The sequence below is a fragment of the Phocoena phocoena genome, chromosome 10 (genome assembly GCF_963924675.1).
Source record: "Phocoena phocoena chromosome 10, mPhoPho1.1, whole genome shotgun sequence".
In the NCBI taxonomy this organism is placed as follows: domain Eukaryota; kingdom Metazoa; phylum Chordata; class Mammalia; order Artiodactyla; family Phocoenidae; genus Phocoena; species Phocoena phocoena.
This window is the reverse complement of record NC_089228.1, coordinates 29,552,569-29,577,678: the sequence shown is the minus strand read 5'-3', so window position 1 is coordinate 29,577,678 and position 25,110 is coordinate 29,552,569. Positions and strand designations below refer to the sequence as shown.

Genomic DNA, 25,110 nt, shown 5'->3' with positions numbered 1-25,110 from the left:
ATAACTGAATATTTTAGAGTACATCATCGAATTGAGGATGTTTTCCATTGGAAGCAGCAGGAAATTCAACTCTTCCTGAATGAAACAATACGGGAACTTTATTAAATCACCTAAACAAAAAGTCTAGACGTAGCACAGTCTTCGGGGCTGGTTAATTCAGCAACCCAACAATGTCACCGAGGATCCAACTTCTTTCAATCTCTGACATGCTGGCCGCAGCATCTGGTTCATTCTAAACCAGGTTGCCCTTGGAATCCTAAGATGGCTGCCAGCAGCCGTCAGGGTTACTGCTTCCCTATTTATCAGCAGTAGTAGAGAGCAGAGAAAGCATCCCGTCCCACAGTCCTCCACGATGCTGGGAACAACTGTTCCTGAAGCCGAGAGAATCCTACACTCTAAGCGAGAGTTAGGTCAGAGTTAATTAAAGTCATCACTGTGGCAGAGAGCTGGCTTAGGCTAGGGAGGGGCAGCCTGTGGACCAAACGTGGCTCACCGTGTGCTTCTGCAAATACAGTTTGATTGGAATACAGCCACAACCATTTGTACAAGTTCATTTACATATCTTGTATAGCTGCTTTTGTGCTGCGAAGGCAGTTATATAGTTGTGACAGAGACCGTCTGGCCCTCAAAGCCTAAAGTGTTTACTATCTGGCCTTTTATGAAAAAATTTGCCAACCCCTGGATGAACCAAACAAGGTTAACACCTGGAACTAGAGATGGATTCAAATGCATCCTAGCTCCTTGGCCGCTAAATAATGGAGTGTGGGGAGTACGTTGGGGAGACAACCAGCACCCAGAATAGACATAAGACCAAATTATTCAAGTTCCTAGAAACTTAAAAACCAAATCGATTTAGGGGACCCATCATATTGAGCACATGTGAAATATCGTCTGTCCTTAGAATATAATCCGAACAACAAATACATTTAAAATAGAGTTAAAACTCTTTACAGCGGTACCGTACTTATACTAGTAGAAATACTCTCCTGTCCACCTCTTCAAACTTATCTTCCACCACTTCTCTCTCCACCCCAAAGTCCTGCCATGTGGTCTTCAACAGTCTCCTAGATTGTGCCAAGCTCATCTCTGCTGCTGTTTCCTCTGCCCAGAAGCTCTTTCTTTCCCAGCTCTTTACTTGGCGGGAGCCCTGTCATTCCTCAGGTCTCAGTTTACAGGTCACCTCTTTGGTGGGCCTTTTTTTGACCACCCTACCTAAAGCAGCCATACCGCCCCTATTCCGCTCCCTCCCCCCATATTATCCCCTTTCACAGCACCGCTTAAGCCTTTCTAACACTCCTCAAAATCTGCAATTATTTTATTCGCTCACTTTCATGCAGAGGAAGACAGACAATGACGTGAGAGTCATTCCTTGGCTGCCCTTCCTCCCACTGTACCCCAGTTCCCAGAAGTGCCTGACACATAGTAGGTACTCAGTAAACACTTAACTGGTAGGAGGAATTCGTATGAACTCCACAACGTCTACAACTTGCTCAGTCTTCCTCTCTTATAGCCCTTATTTCAATGACTATCCTTAAAGACGGACAAGGACTACGCCTCATTCTTCTTGTTCTCCCAGGGCCTGTGACAATACTTGGAACATGGTAGGCATTGGCCGAATAAATTAAAAAATGAATGCTAGATATAAAAGCATGAGCAGGCAGGATGCTCATTTCCTGGGAGACAGGAACAGGATACTTTTGGCAGTAAGAATTCTCATCCTTGACCACAGATCAGAGCTGTTCCAAACTGGAAGAAGCTACCTTACAGCACACTGCGTTCCCAGGTGTAGAGGAAGATGAAAGACCGATTTAAAGGCTACAGAGGGGGAATCATTTGCAGAAGAGAAGATACTACATGACTTCCAAGATCACCTGCCTCTCTGGGATTCTCTGAGTCATCCCAAGGCTCTGAGTTTCTTCCTGAAGAGTTAGTTTCGTCCCTGGTCATGTGATGGCAGAGCTGAGCTTGGAATCACATTGATTCCTTGCAAGACTAAAGAGCTTCCTCAAAATTATACTGCTAGAACCTGATTGCATCTGGGAGTTCATACCATTTATAACCAACAGATGAACTGAAACACAAATAAAAGGCCCTGTTGGGTTGTTTTTCAGGGCAACAGTCTAGAAAGTATGACAAGAAAATATTGTTTTCAGGGAACAAGTGCTGATACACAGACCCTAGGGTGGGAGATTTGAATGTGAACATTAGGGTAAATGGAATTCACCACGAAGTCAAAGAATATTGGGTGAGTTCACTTTGCTCATTCACTGTTGTTTATTCTTCTAAGCCACTTTGGCAAGGTCAACATCTTCAGCAATTTCAGGTTTATTTTTCAGGTAACATCAGGAACAAGAAAAGCTTATTCGAAAGAATAAATACAGGGGAGAGAAATGTGGGCTTTCATTACCAAAATGCAATAATATTATCTTTATGTTGAATGAGCCCAGAGGGATTTCAAACCATGATTTTTGTCCTTTCCCCCTGAGGTTTGGGATTAATCTGATTCAGAAGGCTTCTAGCAATTTGCATCTCTATTTCCCTGACCTTGGTGGATGAGCAGCTTCTCTAGAGAGGGGATCTGCTATGAGACTACAGGTATAGGATTGATGCCTCATGACATGTAAAGTTAAAATCTCAAAATTACCCTTTCCCAGTGCTAACATACTTCACAAAGAAATGGGGGGAGAATTTCTCACTGTGTTTGGCCCGAGGGCCATTACAGATTCTCACCAACCCAATGTTTTTCACTCAAATGTCGTTAGGGAGGTCATTATTCTAATTCTTCCGTATCTGTGGCTCTGCAGGTTGCCATGACTATTATTCATTAACCTGCCTTCCATCTCACCCAGGCTTGGTCATCACACCCTTAGTTTTCCAGCTGCATTTTGAGTTTTGATAATTACTCCAGTAATGGCTTTGGCATGGGCAGAGAGGAGGCCCTGAAAGGAACTGGATAATTCCAGATGAATTTGGGAGTTAGAATCAAGTCTAGGTCATCTCGACCAAGAATCAAAACGTATTCATACAAGTAAATAAAACAACAGTTCATAAATCTGGGTTACCACCAGAATCAACTGCAAGTCTAAGTCATCTAGACCAAGAATCAAAATGTATTTATATAAATGAATAAAACAGTAGTTCATAAATATGGGTAACCATCAGAATCAACTGTGGACTTTTCTAAAACCATTTTTTATGGGCCCCATCACCAGAGATTTGAACACAGGAGGTGTGAGGACTAGTTATATGCTAAAGACAAAGACAGAACAAAGAACGGACAATCAGAGTCATTTCCCAATGGAAAATTCTTCTGATGGGACCCCCGTGAAATAAAAATTATAGAGATTGTTCCTGTATTTTCTTTACAAAATATAAATAATATAATAGAAAACCAGGAACGTATTAGGTATGTAGTGAAAGGCCCCTGGGTTTCCTTGACACCCCTTTGTGTGCTCCTTCTTCTTACTGCCTCATTCTAGAGGCATCCCGACCCTATGTTGTCCATTTCTCTAAGCAATATATAGATCCATATTTTTTAGACTTAAATAGATAGGCTATAAGTAACCCTCTTTTGCATTTTATTATTTCTGCTGTGAGTACTGAAACAAAAGTTTGCAAATTCATCTGGATCTGTTTTAGCTGAAGTGTCCAGTTTCAACCAAGCGCACATTATTTTAGGTACTTTTCACTCCCCGTTCTGTATTTAAGGTGTATAATGCGGTCTGTAACAAACAGCTCATCTATGAAGACTGAAGTGACCACTCATATTTAATTAAAACTATTGAATCCTTGTCCCACGATTCATTGGACTGAGTTTAGTTACTTATTTTTTTTTTAAAATGGATATTTTAGACAATTATTTACATGTCACAGGTTTAAAACTTTGAACTTGAAAGAGTTACATGGAGTTAGAAATTTTATACATAATGTCTTAGGCCTGAAACATACACAGCAAAATAGTGAGAGAGAGAAGTGTCTTCAGTGATTATTTACTGAAAACCTAGTATTTCACAGCAAAATGACAACAGTGAGTCACTGCCCTTACTATATCAACAGAGGCAAGAAGGTGATTCTGAATAATAATGCCTGTAGCATTTTAGGGTCTACAAAGCACTTTGCCTTTCACAGGATATTTGATTTGACAGTGATTAAATAAAACCCCCAAACTCTGAGTATCAGGTAGAAAACACAGTTCACTGAAACCTGTAACCCACTGACGCTAAGAATGCATCTGTAATATTTGCCACATTTTGTGTCATGGATCTCAAAATAAATTTAACAGCCAAATATCCACTTCGCTCTATGTCAGGGCCTCCAATTACGAAAGGGATTTGTTTGGTAGCACTAATGAAACATTAAACACTAAAACATATAATTCTGCTGTAAATTGACATACACCAATAAAGCAGCATTTAGGTTAGTTAACCTTCACCTGTACAATAAAAGTAAAGAGGGAGTCCTCTGGGTATTTTTAGATGGAAGACACATTATTCTAAGCAGAGAAAAATAATGCAGAATGAACCTGTGTTCAGGGAGACAAAATATTTACAAAACCTCTCCTTGTACATCTTTTTCTACGCTTACTGGGTGCAAGGTGTTTTTAGGAACATCTAGCCAGATGATATAATGGAAAGTTGGGCTTTCAGACAAGCCTGGGTTTGAATCCCACCTCTCCTGTTTGTAACTTGTGTTGTCATTGTTGCTGTTGTTGATAAGTGACTACCTCCATAAACCTTGGTTCTCCCAAGTGTAAAATATTAATGCCCAATTTTGAGAATCGTGAGGATTAAGTGAAACTTATAAAACTAATAGTAAATATTTATTGAGACTTTCCTGTGTGTCAAGTGTTATTTTAAAGGCCATTTACATGTATTTCAGTCCATCTGATTGTCACAACACCCCCTAAGGGGCAGGATACTATTAAGGCCCCCATTTTATAAACTTTATAAATAGATGCTGAGACTAGGAAAGGTTGACTTTTGCAAGAGTCATAGAAATGACAGGTGATGGTTCTGGGAATGAAACCAGGCCGTCTGGCTCCAGAGTCCTCCCTCTTCATCAGGACTTTAGTTCTGAAGATCACATTTCCCCTTCACCCTCACTCCATCTCCAGCATCCCCCATCAGGCCCACCTAAGCTGCCTGTGAGTTTGAGAAAACAAGGATAAAATAAGCAAATAGGAACGGGAGAATAACAGGGAGATTAGTTAATGTTTCTTTCAGTACTTTGATCCAAATGGCATCATGCAAATCAAAATTAACCAATTAGAAATGGAAAAACTCAATGATTTGATAGTTACTTAGAAGAAGGCTTGAGGGTTTAGTATGAGAGAGGACGTTTCCCACAGGGGAATGACAGGGTCATCTTCCCTTCTCCTGCCTAGAGAGCCAGGGACCAGGGGTTTTGCCTCCAAATCACCAGGAGGGGAAGGAGAGTCAGAGATGCGTACCTGCCAAGGGGAAGAGTGGGCTTGGAGGCATCCACTCCCACCTGTACACCCAAACCCATCCCCTGAGCACCAAAGATGATTTTGGTTTACCAAACTCAGGCAAACTGGGTTCACTTTCAGAGCAGAGATGCAAATTATAAGGCAACTGCACAAGATAAAAGCTACTGTATCCTGAAGATACTAATTCTTCAGCAGTAAATACAAGAATTAGCTATAAACAAAGGCAAGACACTTTTCTTCATGGCTTTAATCAAAGGATAAAAGTTCTCTGGCAAATTAAAGCTCTCTTGAACTTTCTTTCCAGATGAAAATAATAAATACCAGTCAAGTAAAATCAGTTTGATTTTTAAGATGTCGGTTTCTCCTTTCTCTGCACAACAAATATTAGGAATACTTTTGGATTGAAAGCAAGCCGCTATGTGGAGATTCCTCCACATCTTGTCACTTCTTTGCTAAGTGGCTTTGCACTGGAGTGACGTGTACACGAACATCACTTACAGTGCCTGTTTAAATGCAGAGTCCCGGGTCCCACATCAGACCTACTGAACCAGCATAGGGGGCAGATCGATTTCTGTCCTACTGAAACCTATTTCGAGTAATTGTGAAATACACTGTTGACTCAGGAGCACAACTTACCGGTTACCACTGAGGGGTACAGCAGATGTTAAAAGTATCTGGGCGGAGATTTCTCACCCCAATTAATAAGGCAGATTTCTGAATGCTCAAGTGGTCAATTTAATAAAAGTTCAAACTAGTTATTCAAACTACACAAGTGATATGATCAGATGAAAGTTTTTTTTAAGAATTTAAGCTAAAAGGCAATAATTAATAGTGAGAGAATTTAGTGTATAATTAAGTGAACTAGGCAGGGCCACAAACAACCTCTATACCACAAACATTCTCCCTAAGTGACACCTTAGCCTGTCTTAGGGACAAGAAAACTGAGAGTAAGATTAAAATTAAGAAACATGCATAAGGTCCTAGGGAAAAGATGTGGTGGGTTGGGCGTTCTATTCACATCTTCATATCAGTTTCCTCTCACCATCACTCAATACATTTGATAGGATTTCCCCCATTTGAAAAATGAGGAAATGAATGTTCAGAGAGGTTAAGAGGCTGGACCAAAAGTCACACAGCTAATAAATTAGCAGAGCTAATACTCCTAGGGAGCCTCTGACTAATGTCAAAGTGTATTAACACCTGGACTTTGAGAGCTAAAGTGTCCTCTAAGTTCATGAATTGAAAAGATTACCAAATCTCCTTGTGGGAGGGACCGAAGAAACTCCTCAGTGAATGGAAGACTTTGTTTTTTTAAATTTTTAAATCACAGTTCTTTAAAGAATTCCTTTCCTTGTTCTTCCCAAAGCAACCAGAAAAAGTAATTGCTAATGTATCAACAGTAAATAAGAGACACTTCCCACTACATTAACACTATAAAATTAAATATGTAAGTAGACGAGTCAAGCACCGTAAACAGAGTGTAAGTAAACATAATTTATAAATAGTTCTTATAAAACTCTAGATTACCTGCCTGCCATAAATCTCTCCCTTTAATATAACCTAAAGCACTCTCCCACCCAAAGACACACGTAATAATTGTTCTAAAAGCTCATATTAAACTTAATCAGTAGCATCCCTTTTAAAGGACTGAACATTGCCTTAATGATTTGACTAGCTGGAATTACATTTTGGAGTACGATTTGGGAACTTGATTAGTGGAAATTCTGGCCTTTGTCAGTGATGCCAAAATATGGGAGATTCCTGATAGAAATTCCAGAAAACCCACACCTCTGACTGCTCACTGAAATACTAGGACATATCATCTGCTTCTTCATGTTAACTGAAGTTAGAAGCTTAGAAGTATTTGTTCTGTCATGGTAAGTACCATTATCATCTCCATTTTCCTCCCCACACTGCCCAAGAGAGCCACGGTACACAATGGTAAGATGCAGGTTCTCAGGAAGCTTACATTCTCCAGGGACTAAAGAAATAATATGAGTACAGGGGGGAAAAAAAGTAACACACAAACAAATAAAAGACAGTGAAGAGGGCCTTGAAGGAAATCAAATAAGGCATGGACAAAAAATGTTGCCTGCCATTTTAGTAAACAAAGAGTGCTGCCTGCCATCAAGCCGCCAGCCAGGGCAGCAGCGGCCCCTACAGTGCACCCTGAGGACAATTCAAGTTGGAGAAAAACAGGATACTGGCCTTAGATAGTAAAGATGCAAGTCAAAGGAATAATATCAATGAGCTGAACTCTTGCATCTTCCCATAGAAAAGCACTGAAAAACCATTAACTTGAGATGTCTGTTTTTTTGTGATTATCTTTAATCTTTTGATGTTTGACTACATTATTTTTTTTTTCAGCAAAACTCCTATATATCCCGGTTCCTCTTTGACCTCTTGGGAACAGTCCCTCAGAGCTCTCTGAGAGGCTGTCTTCCCAGGCTAACGTCCTCAGTAAGGTCCCCGAATAAACACAACTCACAACTTTTAGGTTTTTGTCTTTGTTTTTAGTCGACCAAGGCAAACGGGATAGGAAGTAAAGGGTTTAGGAGGGCTACTCAGAGGGGAGGGGCTGGTCAGCGAAGGCTGATGACCCAGCGACATGTGGCTGTACAGGTACATGATAATATGGATATGCATATGGTGATATATGGCTGAGACCAGAAGAAAGGGATCATTTCTCAAGCCCGCAGGATATCAAAATTGCTGCAATAATCACCTGGTGGACAGCAGTGCCCTCCTCCTTTTAGACTCAAACGGGAGAGTTAATAAACAATCGAGAAATAAGAGGTCACATTTTTAGGGCTTCCCTGGTGGCGCAGTGGTTGTGAGTCCGCCTGCCGATAAATTTCGGTATATACATACAATGGAATACAGTTCGACAATATAAAGGAATTTGCATACAAAAGCATGGATGATCATTCTGAGTGAAAAGAAGCCAATCACAAAAGACCACATATTATACGAGGCCATTTATGTGATATGTCCAGAACATGCAAACCTACAGAAACAAAAAATAGATTAGTGGTGCTTAGGGCTGGGTTGATGGGGAAGTTGGGGGTTCGTGCCCCGGTCCGGGAAGATCCCACGTGCCGCGGAACGGCTGGGCCCGTGAGCCATGGCCGCTGAGCCTGCACGTCCGGAGCCTGTGCTCCGCAACGGGAGAGGCCACAGCAGTGAGAGGCCCGCGTACCGCAAAAAAATAAATAAATAAAAGAGGTCACATTTTTAGTTTGATATTTCCCTTTCGTTACAAATGCCTTACTGAATAAGCTAGGCCACCCTTGTTCTTTGCAAAGAAGAATTCAAAGCCCACAAAACAAAAAAGCCCTAAAGGGGTGCCACGTTCAAGAGGCTCGCTCAGTGGTGCACTTCCGCTAACAACAGCAAGGGAAGGGATCATTGCTGGGCTTATTGCTCTTACCACCCAACATGAGACAAAAACGGTTTAGGGCCCAGGCGTCAGGCGGGACACCAAGAGCCAGACACAGAAGCAAAGAGAAAGAAAAGAGTCACTGCGCTTTCCGTGGCAGGCCGTCAGATAGTGCCTCATAATGTTCAACTGTGTGAATTTCAAAATCTGAAATGCTTACTCATGATTTGTAGCTTTCAAAACCTGGCCGCTAAATACTGACCATGTGGCATTGAGGCAGGAGGTAGATGGGCCCCAGGCTAGACATTGACAACCAGCCTCCTGTTCACACTTCCTGGGGTGAGAAGAAGATGGGCTTCAGGCAGACATTCATTATCAGCCCCTTGTTTACATTTCCTGAGGCAAGAGACAAACTGGTTCCCGACTACATATTTATGAGCGGACTCCTCTCTGTATTTCGAGATCTGCACTTTGATATAAGAAACAACAACAGGAATAGGGTAGATAACCAGACATTGGACACTTTTATGGCAGGGACAGAGAGGGACTAAACTCTGCTAAAAGATCAAGAGGTCATACATTTCCCATCCTTGAGGCAAGGGAAACATTGCACATGCGCAGAAAGGCTCCTTGCGGGTCAAAAGGAGGGGGCACACCCCATAATACGTGATGCTAAGGCCGTCCTATAGACCTCTGGGCTGAAATCCACCTTGGAAAAACGTTGCACACGCACGTTGGGGAGGGTCCTAGAGCAGGGCAGGTGTGGAAAAAGAAACCAGGTAATTGGCCAAAGGTAAACGAACACCCGGAAGAACTGTCCTATATGAATGACCTGACCACCTCTTTCCTGGCTTCTCCTCATTCGGGAGGACGCCCACACCCTTCCTCTCCGGTGTGCATCTCTGCCTTGCTTCTGTCCTAACTAAACAAACTGTTTCTCTGTGTGCTCTCCCACCTGTTGTTGTGCTATGTCTCTAATAATAAACTTGTATCTGTTTTTACAGGTTTTGCTTCTGTGAGAAATGCATTTTTCACTGGGGACAAGACCCAGGGTGTGTGGTGGCCAGGCTCCCCGGTTTTCATCCAGGCTCCCCAGGTTCAATTCCTGGGCAGGGGATTACCATCTCGCTTCACGCCACCACTCACTGCTGCCTCTCGGAGATTAGCTTTACTCCCTGGAGGGGCTGACTCCTGGCTTCCTTGGGTCAAGGTTATGTGGCCATCACCACCTACTACTTTATCACCATAAAGCAGCAAGGCTGGTAAATATTTACATTCTGAGAAGACTCATGAGGCCTGCTTGTTAACAATGAAGATTCCCAAGCCCCAAACACAAAAATTCTAAATCAGGAAGTTTAGAATAAAAACAGAATCAACCTTTTTATTAAAGTAATATCAAAATTAATTCTCAGGTAGGTAGTATAAGAATAGTGGGTAGGTAGTATAAGAATCACACTTAGAAAAAATAGACAACTTGTGATATGTAGACTTGGTCTAAAAGGACAGTTTTCAAAACTTTGTCATCCACTGAGGTTTTCGTTTTATGTACAGCTGACCCTTAATACTTGGGGGTTAGGAGTTGCGACCCTCCCTCGAAGTAGAAAATCTGTATAATTCAGAGGCAGCCCTCCATACACGCAGTTCTGCGCCTGCAGATTCAACCAACCACTTATCTGTAGTATTTACTACTGAAGAAAATTCCTGTATAAGTGAACCCTCACAGTTCAAACTCCTGCTATTCAAAGGTCACATGCATATGGATATTTTCTTTTAGCCATTTAATATTACACAAACGATTTGAGATGGCCCTGCTAATTCATATGGGGGAGATTAGGGATCACATAGGAAACAACTGAAAGATGTTCAAAAGAACATAATCTGCCAATTAAAAAAAAGAACTGTAAAAAAAAAATCAACTTAAGCTAAATTACAATGGCAGTGATAAGAACCACATTCAACAACTTATATATGAGTGCCATACTCCAAAAATTACTCCATCACCCCACCATCAAAGCTAACAAAACCATTAAAAATTTTGGCCCGATCATTGGGACATGAAAAAGTAGTCAGTACTAGAGTCAGAGAGTCTACAGCCATGGTGCTCAACCCTGCTAGACTTGGTGTTTGTTGGGATTTTTTATTATCATTCTTAATTGAGATGTATTTCAAATAACATAAAATTTACCATTTAAAAATGTACGATTCAGTGGGTTTTAAAAATATCCATAATGTTGCACAACCATCACCACTAATTCCATATTTTTATCACCCTAAAAAGAAACTCTTACCTGGTAGTAGTCGCTCTCCTTCCCTTCTTCCTCCAGCCCCTGGCAACCACTAATCTACTTTTTGTCTCTATTCAGTGCCTGCTTGTCTAGGAAAATGCCCCGTTTAGATTAACGTCCCATTCAGATTCCCAAAATAAAATTTTGAGATCATATAACCTATATATTCATATAAAATTTCAGATATGTTTATGTTGTGCAGAGTACCTCTGCATGCCCCTTGACATGGTTTGAATTTCTCCCATGTTACTAGCTATGCCTCTGCAGCGTCACTTTCAATGGCTGAAGGAATTTCATCAAATAGATACTGCACAAAGCACCTAACTAATCTGGTGGTGTTGTCATTTATATTTGAATATTGATTTTTTAAAAAATCTAGTGGGACTTCCCTGGTGGTCCAGCGGTTAAGACTCTGCCCTCCCAACGCAGGAGGCCCAGGTTCGTTCCCTGGTCAGGGAACTAGATCCTGCGTGCCCCCGTGGGCCGCATAAGACCCGGTGAAGTCAAATAAATAGATAAATGAATATTCTTTAAAAAGAAAAAAAAAAATCTAGCAACCAGGTTTAAACACTTACATTTTGTATTTCCAAAACGAAGCTACCGTTTTGTTTGTTTTTTTTTTAGCATCGGCATGTTTAGAAGCCTGGCATGGAGGTGGGGGAAAGCTGTGAAGCCCCTCTGTCCTTATCACACTGTGTGTCTGGAGCGAGGCTAGCTCTTTTTTATCATAAGGAATTTGGTGGCAATCTCTGTAGGACATTTGCTCCTCAAAAGTATCTCCCAGAGATTCTATTATAAAAGTCCCACGGTTGCTATGTTCAGCATTAAAACCATACGCAGACGAGTATCAAAAGAGGATGATGTTCATTTGGCATTGTCTGGTACCAAGCATTACCTTACGCACTCACAGTCAGTCTCAAAGCCATAAAATCTTATTTCGCAAGATGTAACATAAGCACCCCAGTTAGACTTGCTTCAGATTTCTAACACGAAAAAAATGAAAAGAAAAAGAATAAAAAGGCCTCTTCTATGATTTAGGTGTAGGAACTAACTGCACAGGCATTTGCATTTGTATGAAGGGGGCCGAAACTCAGCTTCAGAATCAGCCAGGATTTTATTCTTTTCTTTTACTTTATTAGGGAAGCAGAGACTATGCTGATAAATCTTCCTTCCGTCTTCTGGCACACTTAAAAACTCACTTTTGAGCTCCACTGGCTCCATTATGTTGAACTTTGGTATTAAGTACGAAGGGAGGAAAAGAGTAGGTGTGTGGGTGGAAAGGAGGAGAACAGAGGGAAGCAAAGGGCCAGGAGTGAAGGGACAACCATGGGGCCACCGTATCTGTGAGCCCTCCACTCAACAATGGCAAAGCAACAATATACAGCGTAGAGAACCGGAAGGCTGCCACAGAGGCGCAGGCTTCACAGGAGACCCGCCAATGCACATGCGGCATATGTCCTGTTTCCTAGACACTACCTCCCATGAGCTCGTTTGACTTCCGTTTCTGTTTCAGAACTCCATGATTTAGTTTCTGTTTTAGCATTTGAACGATAATAATTTTACTACAAAAGGTAAATGTCTTGTAAACGAATGTGAAACACATTGCTTGGCAAAGTTTACAATGTCACGATTTATAGCTCCAACACCAAGGCTCTCTCCGACCTCGAAGATAACATACTGAAGGAGGAATGTGCTCCAAATGACTTTTTATTAGTTGTGATTTTATATATGTGTGATTGGATGTGAGTTAGTTCTTGTAACCGCCCCCTATTAATGTGCATGCACATAATAAGCACTCACCTTCACAGTTTGTCCGGCTTCGGGGCCATCCTAGAAATAGGGGGAAAAAAAAAAAAAAGACAGAGGTGAGAACATAGATGGTATCTCCTGCTTATTCAGAAATATTGCCTGTTAATAATTTAGATCCAATTTCATTGTGTGTTCATTTATAGTTTCCTCATGGGGACCATTTGCTTCGAAGGTAGGGGGCCCCACAGTTCTCCATTTCCACTTGAGAGTAAAAAGTTATGTATAAAAATGATATAAATTATCCAGTGAGTGAACCCCTTTCCTACTTTTCATGCTCTTTGCTTTTGGCTATGGTTTTAATTGCATTAAAGGAAGACTGGAAATACTTGGGGAGGTGAAGTATCACACCTTTTGGTTATCTTTAAACCAGATGTAGCTTAATTAATGCCTGATTACTTGAAGTCTCTCCTCAGGAAATTGCTATAAACATAATCCATTAAGCAAGAAGCAAGAATATGGGCTGTCTCATGTAGAAGGAGCACCCAGAGTGGGCCCTTTCTGGCTCTTCTGACCTTGGGAGAAAAGGTGCAAGTGTTTATTGTAGCTGAGCTCTTTTCCCATCCTGGGTCCTTCCCTCGGCTTTCTGAAGCCCAGCTGAACTACTTGCTTAGCTAAAAAATAAGCAAACTCGCCAAGTCATCAGCCACAATACAAAGCAAAAGCAAGTAAGTGCTCAGCTGGTTGGGAACAGCATAACATGCGACGTTTCTACGATCAGAAATTTCAAAATGGAATGACAACTCTGAAAATTTAGGTTAAGGCTTTCTACTTCTAAGACCCAAACTACTTGGGGTGAGAATTCTTGCCCTGCTATGGCGACGATTAAGCAGACCTGTGTAATCAGTGCTTTCCAAACTTGGAGTCTCAACCTATTAGTGGGTCATAAAGTCAACCTGATGGGCTGTGACCAGCACTGAAGACAAAAGAAATCAGATAACAGAACAAAAACTATTAGACTGTACAGAAAAGGTAAACACTGCTTTGTGAAGTTTCTGTTTCCTTTATCTACATGTCTGTAGGGGGAGAGGGGAATATATGATTGTGAAATAAATATATATCTTACTGTACGTTAAAGTTTTAAAAAGTTTGAAAACACATATATGAAAGTACTCTAAGTGCTTTATATAATAGCAACAGTTTCTACATTTTTTAACATCAGTTTCTATACTTTTGGAATTAAGTTTCTAGCAAATCATGTTAGATAACCAGCACTGGCCATTTCCTATGTATGTGAATTTTCTTCTAGTATTCCATTAAACACTGACAGATGTCTTCACCCAGTTGCCTTCATTTGGTCTCTCTGGAAACATGATTTGCAGCATCAGCTTAATAAACCCACCCTGAGCTTAACTACCTGCCTGAAGGTGACTCAAAGGGGTTAATACACAATACACACAGACAGACGGACACACACACACACACACACACACACAACCTCCCACACACACAGTATTTTACAAGGAAGTTTAGATACTCTTGACACAGACATGGTGGCAAAAGTTTTTTTTTAAAGAATGCAGATGAGGGAATTCCCTGGTCATCCAGTGGTTAGGACTCCATGCTTCCACCGCACGGGGCACAGGTTCAATCCCTGGTCGGGATACTAAGATTCCGCAGGCCGCATGGCGCGGCCAATAAATAAATTAAAAAAAAAAAATGAAGATGAGCATTTCTAGTCAGAGTCTTTCACGACCTGAAAACAGTGGCCTTCTCTATCTGTTCTCTTTTAAAGTCTACGGTGGAGAGCTGAGGAGGGTAGAGGGAGGATGATAAATATCCAGTTTGCCTAAAGCACTGAGCACAAGGTCTTGCATCATGAAACCATCCACTTCTTTCCAAAGGGTTTTTGGAGAGTCATCAAATCTCAAGGCCACACAGGTCTTTAATTATGTATAGATACCCGAAGCTCTTTCCATGGGCGGTAGGAAGGGGCTCATGGTATATTACTACCTGAAGATTCAATCAATTCCCACAGCTGATGACCCACCGCCGACCTCCTCCTCCCACACTGACAAGCATTGGCTCAGACTCGGCCTAGAGATCTCTAGTGATTGGGGGTCTAGCTTCTTTACCAGGAAGGAGGCCACAGTGAACACTCAATCAATCCAGCTTCATACCATAAGCAATCCATAATCAATCACTGAGGCTTGAATTAAAAAGGTCAGCCTTGTGAGGACGAGGCCCTACCTAACCTGCATATCTCTATTCCCCTAGAAATAGAGCAGGGCTCAAAACATATTTCTCCTGGAATCAAAATGACATGTCCAGCCCCAGTTCCAATAAAAGATCTGGAACGTCTTCATGCTCATCACATACATCACACGTCCAGTACTCCCAGCTGCTTGGTCAACAACCCTGCGCGCATTGCCTCCGCTGATATCCCACCCTGTTCACCAAGTCCACGTCGGGGCCTTGTGGATGGTAGGGTGGCCCTGGATGAGCGAGCTATCTGTGCACTCACCTGCACGGAAAAGGTGAGAGAGGTGCCCTGGAAATGCTTCTCCACTGCCGTCCCGACTCTCTGTGCTGCCAGAAACAGGTCGGCCACTTCATCGGGATGCAGGTCTCGGAAGCGCTCCACTGGCCGGAGGGGACACACGAGGACATCTGCAGTGAGGTCTGTTAAGGTACACTCTGCTTGCTTTAGGGACCATTTTTACCAAGAAGTTTATACCCACAGGCTTGAATCCCCTTGGCCCAGGGCCTGAACTCCCAAAGGCTAAGGAATAAAAGAACAAATATTTACCAATCACTGAACTCCAAGGAATTCAAAGACAGCTTACAAACATGGTTCATTATACCTTAAAGGAGAAGCTATGGCGCACTGAAGAAATTCTCTTAAGAGAAAAAGACATCAGTGTTCAGAGAGACTTAAGTGCTGGCTGAAATAATTAGGCCACGAGGCAGGATCTATGCTGGACCGTTATCTCCTGACCCCTATTCTCAAGCAGCCAAAGGCCCTGGGTTGGAAAAGCAACTGGAATATTCAGTTGGTTTTTCTAGAAAGAGCATCACAATCAAAACTTTAATTTCAATATCTCTGTAGAGAAATATGGAATCAAAAGACAATAGTATTTTATTTTTAAAAGGAGTATAGAGATTCTGAAAATGGTTCAGTGAGCTTCATTTATAACAAGGAGATGTGCCACACAGTCAAGCAGTTGATGACAAGCATTCCTCAAACTGATTATTAAGAATTCAAGAAGGCAGTTGAAGGTAAATCATTAAGTTAAAACAAGGGGTGTCTGCTTGTGCGAATGAAGCCACCTTAATGTATTCTATTAGTCAGACAAATCAACATATTTACATTATTGGTCTGAACAAACAACAAATTCTAGAGAAAAAGGATGCAGGTTTGATCATTTGTTGGTAGCAAATAAACATTCAGCGTCCCATCATCAATAACGTTTCAGTCCCTTTTTGTATTTGAACTCATAAGTGTATGGTATACACCTATAGACGTGGACACATACATGTGTATACACACACAAGCTACATTAATTTTTGTTCCGTTTTCAGGTACCAGCAGGAGAAAAAAAGCTAATGTTCTTTTCTGTTTCTTTCGTTTTTCTTGTTTTAAAAGAGCATGCTTCTGCTTTGAGCCAAGCAGCTAAGGGGCATAATAAAACCACAAGTCTACAGTTGCTAGTCTCACCAGAACATCAAGTATTTTAGCCCACCATACGAGTGGTAGGACTCAGGACCCAAGGGGATATGCGCTGAGCTCAGCTGGGCGGACCTGATTTCCATAAGACAGGGGGGAAAAGAGAGGGAAAACGGATTAATTTTGCTCATAATCAGGAAATTTATGTCAACGGTAAACTAGGAAAAGGAGTATTTGTTTAACCTGAGTTCATTTTTCAAGAGAGGAGAAGGGAGGCCTTTACCCACAGGGCATCTGATACTTAAAAAGATAATTATCCTTCTTTGGCAGGGCTGCTTTATTATCACGGGTCAATGAACCATTTAGAAATGGAGAATTTCCTTTCATTTCCTCTGAGCTGATTGCCAGCCTCCACTCCCACTGAGTTGCTTTTTTTGCTGTTAAAAGAGCCCTTTCCCCATCTTCCTCCTCCCTGCTTTAATTTACACCCTCCCTTAGGCTCTGACTTCACCAAACCACAGCAAGATGACAATTTTGCAAGCTTCCAACAATATTCATAATTACTGTGGTTGGCTATGTCTGCACACAGCAACTAGGTGGAGAAGGGAATAACGTTCTATTGAAACAACTGCTTACTGTGAAAACGGACGGAATGAATCTGGCAATCTTTGTGTCTAACGTTACTTTAGTAATATCAATGACATCTGAAAGGTTTTTTCCAATGCCATAAAAAACTGTATCTTATTACCTGTCCATTTTCTTACCCGGTGCTAAGAATCAGCTTGACCCAAGTTTAACGAATCAAACTGTTTATGGAACGGAACCAAAATGGTTGAACGTGTGAGATGTTCTATCCTGTACATACCTAACCGCAGGGTGATACATCACATACGTTTTTTACTGTAACTGAATATTAGTATAGAAATATAACATATCACAAAAGATTTCAACAGCTAAGCACATTCCCATTTAGGTGAATATTTTTCAGCAACCCATTTAGGCAACATTGTCCTGACATAATATTCCCTGCGACCCAACCTTCTGTTAAAAAGTCATCTTATCTGCATATCACACACAGACATTTTGATGCAAAAAATAAGATGAAATGGAGATTACTCTCAAGGGTGCTTACTTCTGCAGGTGGTCACGTGGGTGATCACTGTCTTCGTTCTGTTGGGACCCAGAGGATGGCCAAACAGCCAACTCAACCTAGAAATGGCCACACAGGTGGGTTCCACATCACTCTACACGGAAGTAGCTGGGTCTGGCATTACACACCGTGGGGCTCTGGAGCCTCTGGTTGCAGTGTGAGAAGCTGACCTGGCCAGTAGCAGATTCGCTAACCGTCACACTCCCTGGGGCCATTCTCGGCACTAACTGGGCATCAGAAAGTCAGCATCAACCGTCTTCCCTCAGTTCCTTTACAACCAGAGAAGACAAGAGCCTGAGCCTTAACCTCACCATAGGCTGCGTCCGGACTGATGCCTACCTACCTCCTGAGCCTCTTTTTCCTCACTCCTCTCTAGCATACTATACATCTGCCATATATGCTTTCTTTCTGTTCTTCAAACACACTAAGCTCCTTCCTAGATTTGGGGGGTTCGTCCTGGTTATTTGTTCTGCCTAGATCAATCCCCCCTGATCTTCACATGGCCGCTTCTTTCTTATCATTCAGAACCTAATTCCAATGCCACTCTCTCAAAAGAACAATGAACTGCTAGGGACTTTAAACTGCTACTTGCTTACTCGCTCTTATATCACCCTATTTTAATCTTTTCACAGCCCCCCTGCCACCAGCTGGCGGGTTTCTTGGCTGGTTACTACGTACCCAGATGAGAAAGGAAGCTCCACAAAAGTAAAGGCTTTGTCTTGTTTATTGCTCTTTCACCACCACCTACAACACCAGAGACGCTTAGGAAGTCTTGCTGGAATGAGAGAATAAATAATAAACCAGACCCTTGTATCAGCCACCTCTGAGTACTAAAACGCTGACAAAATGGAGATGACATTCATTTACTTTTCAATCATCTATACAAGATTGAGATAGTCTGCAATATATTTTTTTTAATTCAAAGAAGTTTATCCTTAAGATCTAGCATGGTTAGAACTAATGTTAGATGAAAACTGGAGAAATGTAAACTCATTTTTAACAGAAACTAATTTTCACATGAGCCCAAAGGAAATAAAATTGTGAAGGTAAAAGCCTTTTTAAAAAACCCTTTTATAACTAGAAAGAAGTAGCTTCTAGAATACTCAGAGTCTCAGATAAACTGTATCTATTAAAATGCTGCTTTATATCGTGACTGAGACGTGTAACTCATTTGTTCCTTCAATGAACACTGAGCATCACTTAAGTGTGGACACTGTACTAGGCTCTGGGAACAGCAAAGGAGAATAAGAAGGTGTTCCTGTCCTTCCGGTCCGGGAGACAGGCACTGAAATACACAACCGCAGTACTGTCGGAGGCACAGATAGCAGCACAGAGGGCTGCCCAATGCAGTGGGGACCTGGGACATCTGAGTAAGGCAGGGGTTCTAGAGTAACCATGGGGAACCTCTGAGTGGGATGAATTATCCCATGGCTACCTGAAAATATAAAGAGGTTCATAAAGAAGTCAAAGCAGATCAGCAAACTTTTTCTGCAAAGGGCCAGATGGTAAATATTTTAGGTTTGGTGGGCCATATGCCTAAGGAGCCATAGATAATACGAACACAAATAGATGTGGCTGTATCCCAGGAAACCTTTATATACAAAAAGAGGAGCCTGGCCAGATTTGGCCCGTGGGCCTTGAAGTGTCAGCCCTTGATTTAGAGGAATCACATCAGAAAAAAATTAAGTAAAGGAAACTGAAAGTATTGTGGGGGGAGGGTATTCCTCTTTTCCTAAATTGAGGACTACAATGTTATCTTAATAGCATATTAGAAAAATATTACGTATCTTAAAAAAATTACCTTTCTAAGAAAAATATGTCAACACGGTAGAACATTTTCATGACTCTGTAATCATTCTGATGCTTTTACAGACTAATCACAGCCATAAAATGTGTCGTGGTATTGACACCACATAGATAAATCACGAGTATTACTCCCCATTACAACTCAAGGAGTTTCTGCCACTACCAAATGGAAAAATGAAGCATGTGATCTGCAAACACGTGAGAGCACCAAAACAGTGTGTTATTCACAAATTCTTCTGAGAATACAATTATTTTCTCAAAATAAGTGCACAAGCCTTAGAAGAAAATACCATATTACCCGAAGATGGTGGGTACCATGTGCTCCATGTTGTTCCTAGACAAGCAACTCAGGGAAAGCGAATTAATTTTGAAGAACAGCAGACGGCTCTTGAAAGTCTTCTGCCACTGTTTATATGCCAGTTGTTTTAAGGTAATATCACAGGTGCTATATAATTTAATTTGGAGACTCTTAGGCCTTGTTAGCGGGCAAATCCCATATTGCGCATGGGCTACAAGAACACACTTTCCCCTGGGTCCTCTTTGCTTAGAATTAACACCTCTGAAGGGACTTTTTAGCCAATGTGCATGATAACCCTCAAAGAAGGTAATCTACTCAATTGAATTTAATTTGTTTATCCAGTACTCATTATGTCTGAAAGCCTGTGAAAGAGATTATCAAATGGGATCTGGCCTCTCCCTATAGTCTAAAGGAGACACATTCATTTAGTAATAACAGTTTTTTTTAAAGAAGAGAAGGTCAATAATTATGATTTAGTTCCTATGGTCGACAAAGGGATGTCTCACAGCAGAGGAAAATCAAAGAAGACTTTTTAGCGCAGGTGAGATTTAAAGCGGACTTCACAAACAGGAGAGTGAACCAAACACAGGGTTGGCTGGCAACTCACTCATCCATCCACCCCACAACTACTGCCTCCTTTCAGTCCGGGGTTTGTGTGAAAATTTAGGATGCCAAGATGAATGTGACAGAGTGACTGACCTTGAAGTGTTCACACTCTATTATCCCAAACCATCATGTAGCATAAACAGATCATAGGACGCTGAGAGACGAGTGCTGTTGATAGAAATCAGTACAGGATGTTGTGGGAGCATAGAGAAGGCAGGATCTAACTCCGCCTAGGGGTGTTAGACAAACTTTTCAGGGTGGTCCTGCATTCCCATTTTCTAAAATCAGAAACTATTTCTCCACATTTGGACCAAAATCTATCCTTGAAAATGGCCTAGCAATTTATGCATCAAAGGAAGTTGTCGGGTATTCTTCCTTTGGCCAAAATCACCGTTTCATTTATATATGGACTCTCGCTGATTTCATCTTTCCAACAAACCAATGGAGGACTATTATAATTCCTATTTTGCGGATGAGGAAATTACAGCTCACAGAAAATAAGAAATCTGTGCAAGACAGTTCACTCCGTAGGAGACTAAAACTAGAATTCAACCCAAATCTGTCTGATTCCGAAGTCCACGTTGTTGAGCATAGCATCGTGATGTTACAGTTTGTATAGCTTTCATGACTCAGTCTCTGCCGGTCCTCTCATTAAAAGTGTGCCCTCTATACGCAGAGTCCTTCTGTTCATGGAAGAGAATCACACTTCATGAAATACAGACTGTGCAAAACTGCTAACTGCCTGAGGAAAACCCAGCCTCAAATGAAGAAAGCGGAGGGGACGTACAACCTCACGGTGGAAGGAGGCCTCAGTGCTGGGCAAAGGAAGCCCTGAGAACGCCCTTGTTCTAACAGGGAACTGTGAACAAGCGGATCAAGAATGAGAGAGCCATCTCTATCAGCGGGAGGAAGTAAGAGGGATGCAGAGCCTGAATTGTTGCCCTTTTCCAGCTTTGAGCTTCAGTTTCTTCAAGGTAACTCGGGCTCCCCTGGGTTGACAGATAGGAGGAAGATTAGGTATTACAGTCTATGTCAATGAGTCAGACTGTCAGACACACTGAAAATCCCATTGCCTGTTGGACAGTCTAATTATTGGGAGCCATTGACTTTCTCATAGCATCATTTATATCATCAAGGACTACCAGAAACTGGGTAATGCCTTTTCTTTCCCTCTTCTTCTCCACTCTCACCATCAGCCCAGAAGTGACTGTCTCTGTCCTTTTGCATGAACATGTAGGGTGTTTTTGCCACGTTAAAGTGGCGTGGCAACATACCAGACCCTGTGCTGAACTCTTGCTGACACAGAGCCAGTTCAGGATACACACAATGCAAGAAAGAAATGAAATGGAATCTTTACACCAATGAAACACCTGAAGACATTGTGGTAGCTTATTCACCAATATTAGCACAAGAATCCCTCCCATCCTACACGCCCCTTTGCAAAGTGACTTTGCGGCTCCTCTCACCAAAAGTTGGAGTCTATTTCCCTTCCCACTGAGGTTGGACTGGCCTGTGGCTTGCTTTGACCAGTGGAATGTGATCAAAGTGTTGCTATGTGACTTTCCAAGGTCAGGCCTTAACAGACGTTGCAGCTTCTGTTTTTTTCTGTCTTTTTGGAACCCTGAGACCAACACGCTGTGGAAAAAGTCCAGCTAGGCTACTGGAGACAGGAGCCAAGTGAAAGAGAACTAAGGTACCCCGGCTGATAGCCAACAACTGTCGTGAACCACAAAAACTGCAAAGGTCTGGTGGAATCAAGAACGAAATGAGATGCTGTAAAAGTGAGAACTGTCCCAACAGTATCAAATGATCATTAAGTTGCTACACTGTTATTCCAAAAAATCTGATAAGTTTGAAATTTGCTCATCAAAGATAATAACTGAGGATTTAAAAAATAATTTTTATGAGCATTTCCGTGACAAATATGAAATATTTAAATATAGAGTCATGACACAGAAATGGAAATGTACTGATTCAGATGATTAATTAAAGACAACAGCAGAATATTATTCTCAGCGTTGCTCAGACTTGCTCCCATCTATTTTGCCAAATCTGATCTACTCTAGGGATTCAGAATAGAAAAGTCACTAAAATAAATCAAACCATCAAAATATCACTGATCCCAATGAAGCCGATTAGCATGTGTATATATGAATATGGAATAAGTCGACATCAAATAATATGATGAAGAATTAGTCATTCTTCTGAACTAATAAAAAAAGAAGAGTCTGTATTCATCTCTACTGTAGATCAGTATGTAGTTTAGTGACAAACAAGGAACTTCCCAGTTTGCATTGCAGACTTCTGTAGACCCCGTGTAACGAATTATTTGCTCTAATAAATAATCCTAGTCCTTGCAAATGCTTAAAATAATTCTTAATGTCACTTCAAAAAACACCACCAGGATGACTGTGAGGTATTTCTGAGAAAAGACTCAATTGACTTAAGTGGCACAGTTGCAGAGTTTTGAATCAAAGTAGGTGGCATCTCAAAAGTAATCTACTACTTGCAATGTAGGTAATTCTGTGATTTTTTTTTTTTTTAAGCAGAAAGGTAGAAATATTGTCCAAGAAATGAACCAATACAATTCTGAAGAAGCGTCTTGACAGTTTGGGCCACACCTTTCTTTATGGGATATTAACAAACCCACTTCAGTACCTCAAGACTTCATAGAATATTCATCAACCATAAGCATAAATGGCATGAATGTAATTTTAAGCAAATTTAATTTGCAGAGTATGATAAATTCCAGCACAATGTAATTAAGATAATGATAGTATTCTGCTCATACCTGGATCTCAATGCAAGCACCTCACAAGTATCTTCTAGAATTCTCATGTTGTGTCCTGGAGAATGCTTTGGGCCAAAGATACAACAAGTCCTTAGTCAACTGCGGGAGAGGAATCAGGTATCTTTCCCCTGGCAGATCTGCCCTGAGCAATCCCCAAACTTCTGCACCGATCTGGATGCTTAGAGGGGAGAATCATATTCGTACGGAGAAGTAAATGGGTGGCTTTCAAAGAAAGTAAAATGAAAGAGGAGCCCGCAGCCGGGTGCACTCTGGTGCAGATTCTCTGGTTTAAATTTCACATAGTCTGTGAATATTTCAAGGCAAAAGAATCTTATATTGATTATCCCAGGAGAATCAGAATTGGAAAAAAAGTTACATGCTTATATTAAACTAAATATGTGGGAGAAAGTAAATGATATCAGTAAGGGAAGGAGAGGATATACAACATTTGTTTGCGGCCTATTATGTCCTAGTGGTAATCAGCAATGCATTGAGGTAGATAATATCACCCCCATTTTTCCACATTCAGAAGCAAAGGTCAAAAAAAGTGATACTATATATCCAAGGTCACACAGTTCTGAAGTGAGAATCCTGGACCATGCAGTAAAATTGTCCATGCTGTTTCAATGCTTCCCAAGATGATAAAAGTCTCCAGGTACCTAGTGCAGTGTTTACTACAGTGGTTCCCCAGAACACTGCTTCCATATGTTATTAGACACGATAGAAGAAAAAAAATATTGTGTAGTCAAAGGAGATTAAGAAACACTGAATGAAATGAGGTAAGTCTTTACAGCAGGACTCATCAGGATATATCATGTACTAATGTGCGTTCTGACTTAAAAAAAAAAGAGAGAGAGATACGAAGCAGCATTTCTCATATGCTTTTTTTTTTCTTTAAACAGTAAGACTAATTTTTATTTTCTTTTTTTGCAGAACTCTACATACGACAAGTGTTCCAAAGGATGTTGGGACTACTGAGCCTCCTTTACCTACACACAGAGATGCCTGAAGATCTCAGCTTTTTAACCGAAAAGTAGAGTAAATATCCTATGAGCAAAGCAAGAGGGCCTTCTGCCTAGTGAAACAGGCTGAGAAGCTGAGCATTAAAACACATCAAATGGAACACGGCAGTCATTAGTGAAACTGGCTCACGATTTCCGTTCTTGCCATTCCAGGCACATGACAGGATTATACTTCCTGTATCCTTGTGCTTGGGTGAAGCTGAAGGAATTCTGGCCAAGGAGTCCTGAGCAGAAGTGATTATGTCAATTACAAACTAGAGCATTCAACTGCCAGTGTGAGACCTCAAACCTCTCTCTCCTTCTGCGAGGCAACCAGCAATGTCACTGTGCTTTCAGGACCAGGACCAGCCCTACAGGTCAAGTAGGGGGCTCTGCTCATCACCTGTTCTCCCAGGGACTACAGCAAGTTAAATGGGTTTCATCTCTTTTGCTAACTCCAAGTAATTTGTGTAGCTGCTTAGAACAGTATGGTGAAGAGGATTCTGAGGCCTTGACAGGGATAAGGAGGGAAGAATGGGGAGATTTATTAGTTTTAGCTGCCATGAGGGAAGGAAGAATACCAGCATATACACAAAGGATCTGCCATTCTTTAATTAGAAAGCAAAAGAAATACTTTTTCCAAGACTCCTTTTCCCCTTCCTTAATGACATGGAATCATTTCTAGGTCTTACAATGTCTCTGAGTAACCATTACAAAAATTCAGTATTATTGGTATGGTCCTGCAAATATACAGAAGTATGTGAACTTTAAATCACTCTGGTTAGGAGAGTATTGAAAAAGAAATTTACTGCCACGCAGAAGTATCTGTCCATAATGTGCCAACATAGGGGTGAGAACACACCACAATGACAATGTTGTAAAACGCTCTTAGGTGTTAAGAGTTGGAGAAGTATTTCAATAGAAGGGGAATA

General features: G+C 41.3%; 1 protein-coding gene across 1 annotated transcript in view; it reads right to left on the bottom strand.

The window, feature by feature from the left end:
* Window positions 1–25,110, bottom strand: part of FHIT (fragile histidine triad diadenosine triphosphatase) — a 754,377-nt gene that overhangs the window by 235,408 nt on the left and 493,859 nt on the right. Inside the window, exons 2-3 of the mRNA XM_065885690.1 lie at window positions 15,384–15,529; window positions 12,914–12,943 (exon numbers count right to left, since the gene is read on the bottom strand). Of these exons, the coding sequence (XP_065741762.1) occupies window positions 12,914–12,943; window positions 15,384–15,529 (176 nt within the window). The remainder of the gene's footprint in view (window positions 1–12,913; window positions 12,944–15,383; window positions 15,530–25,110) is intronic.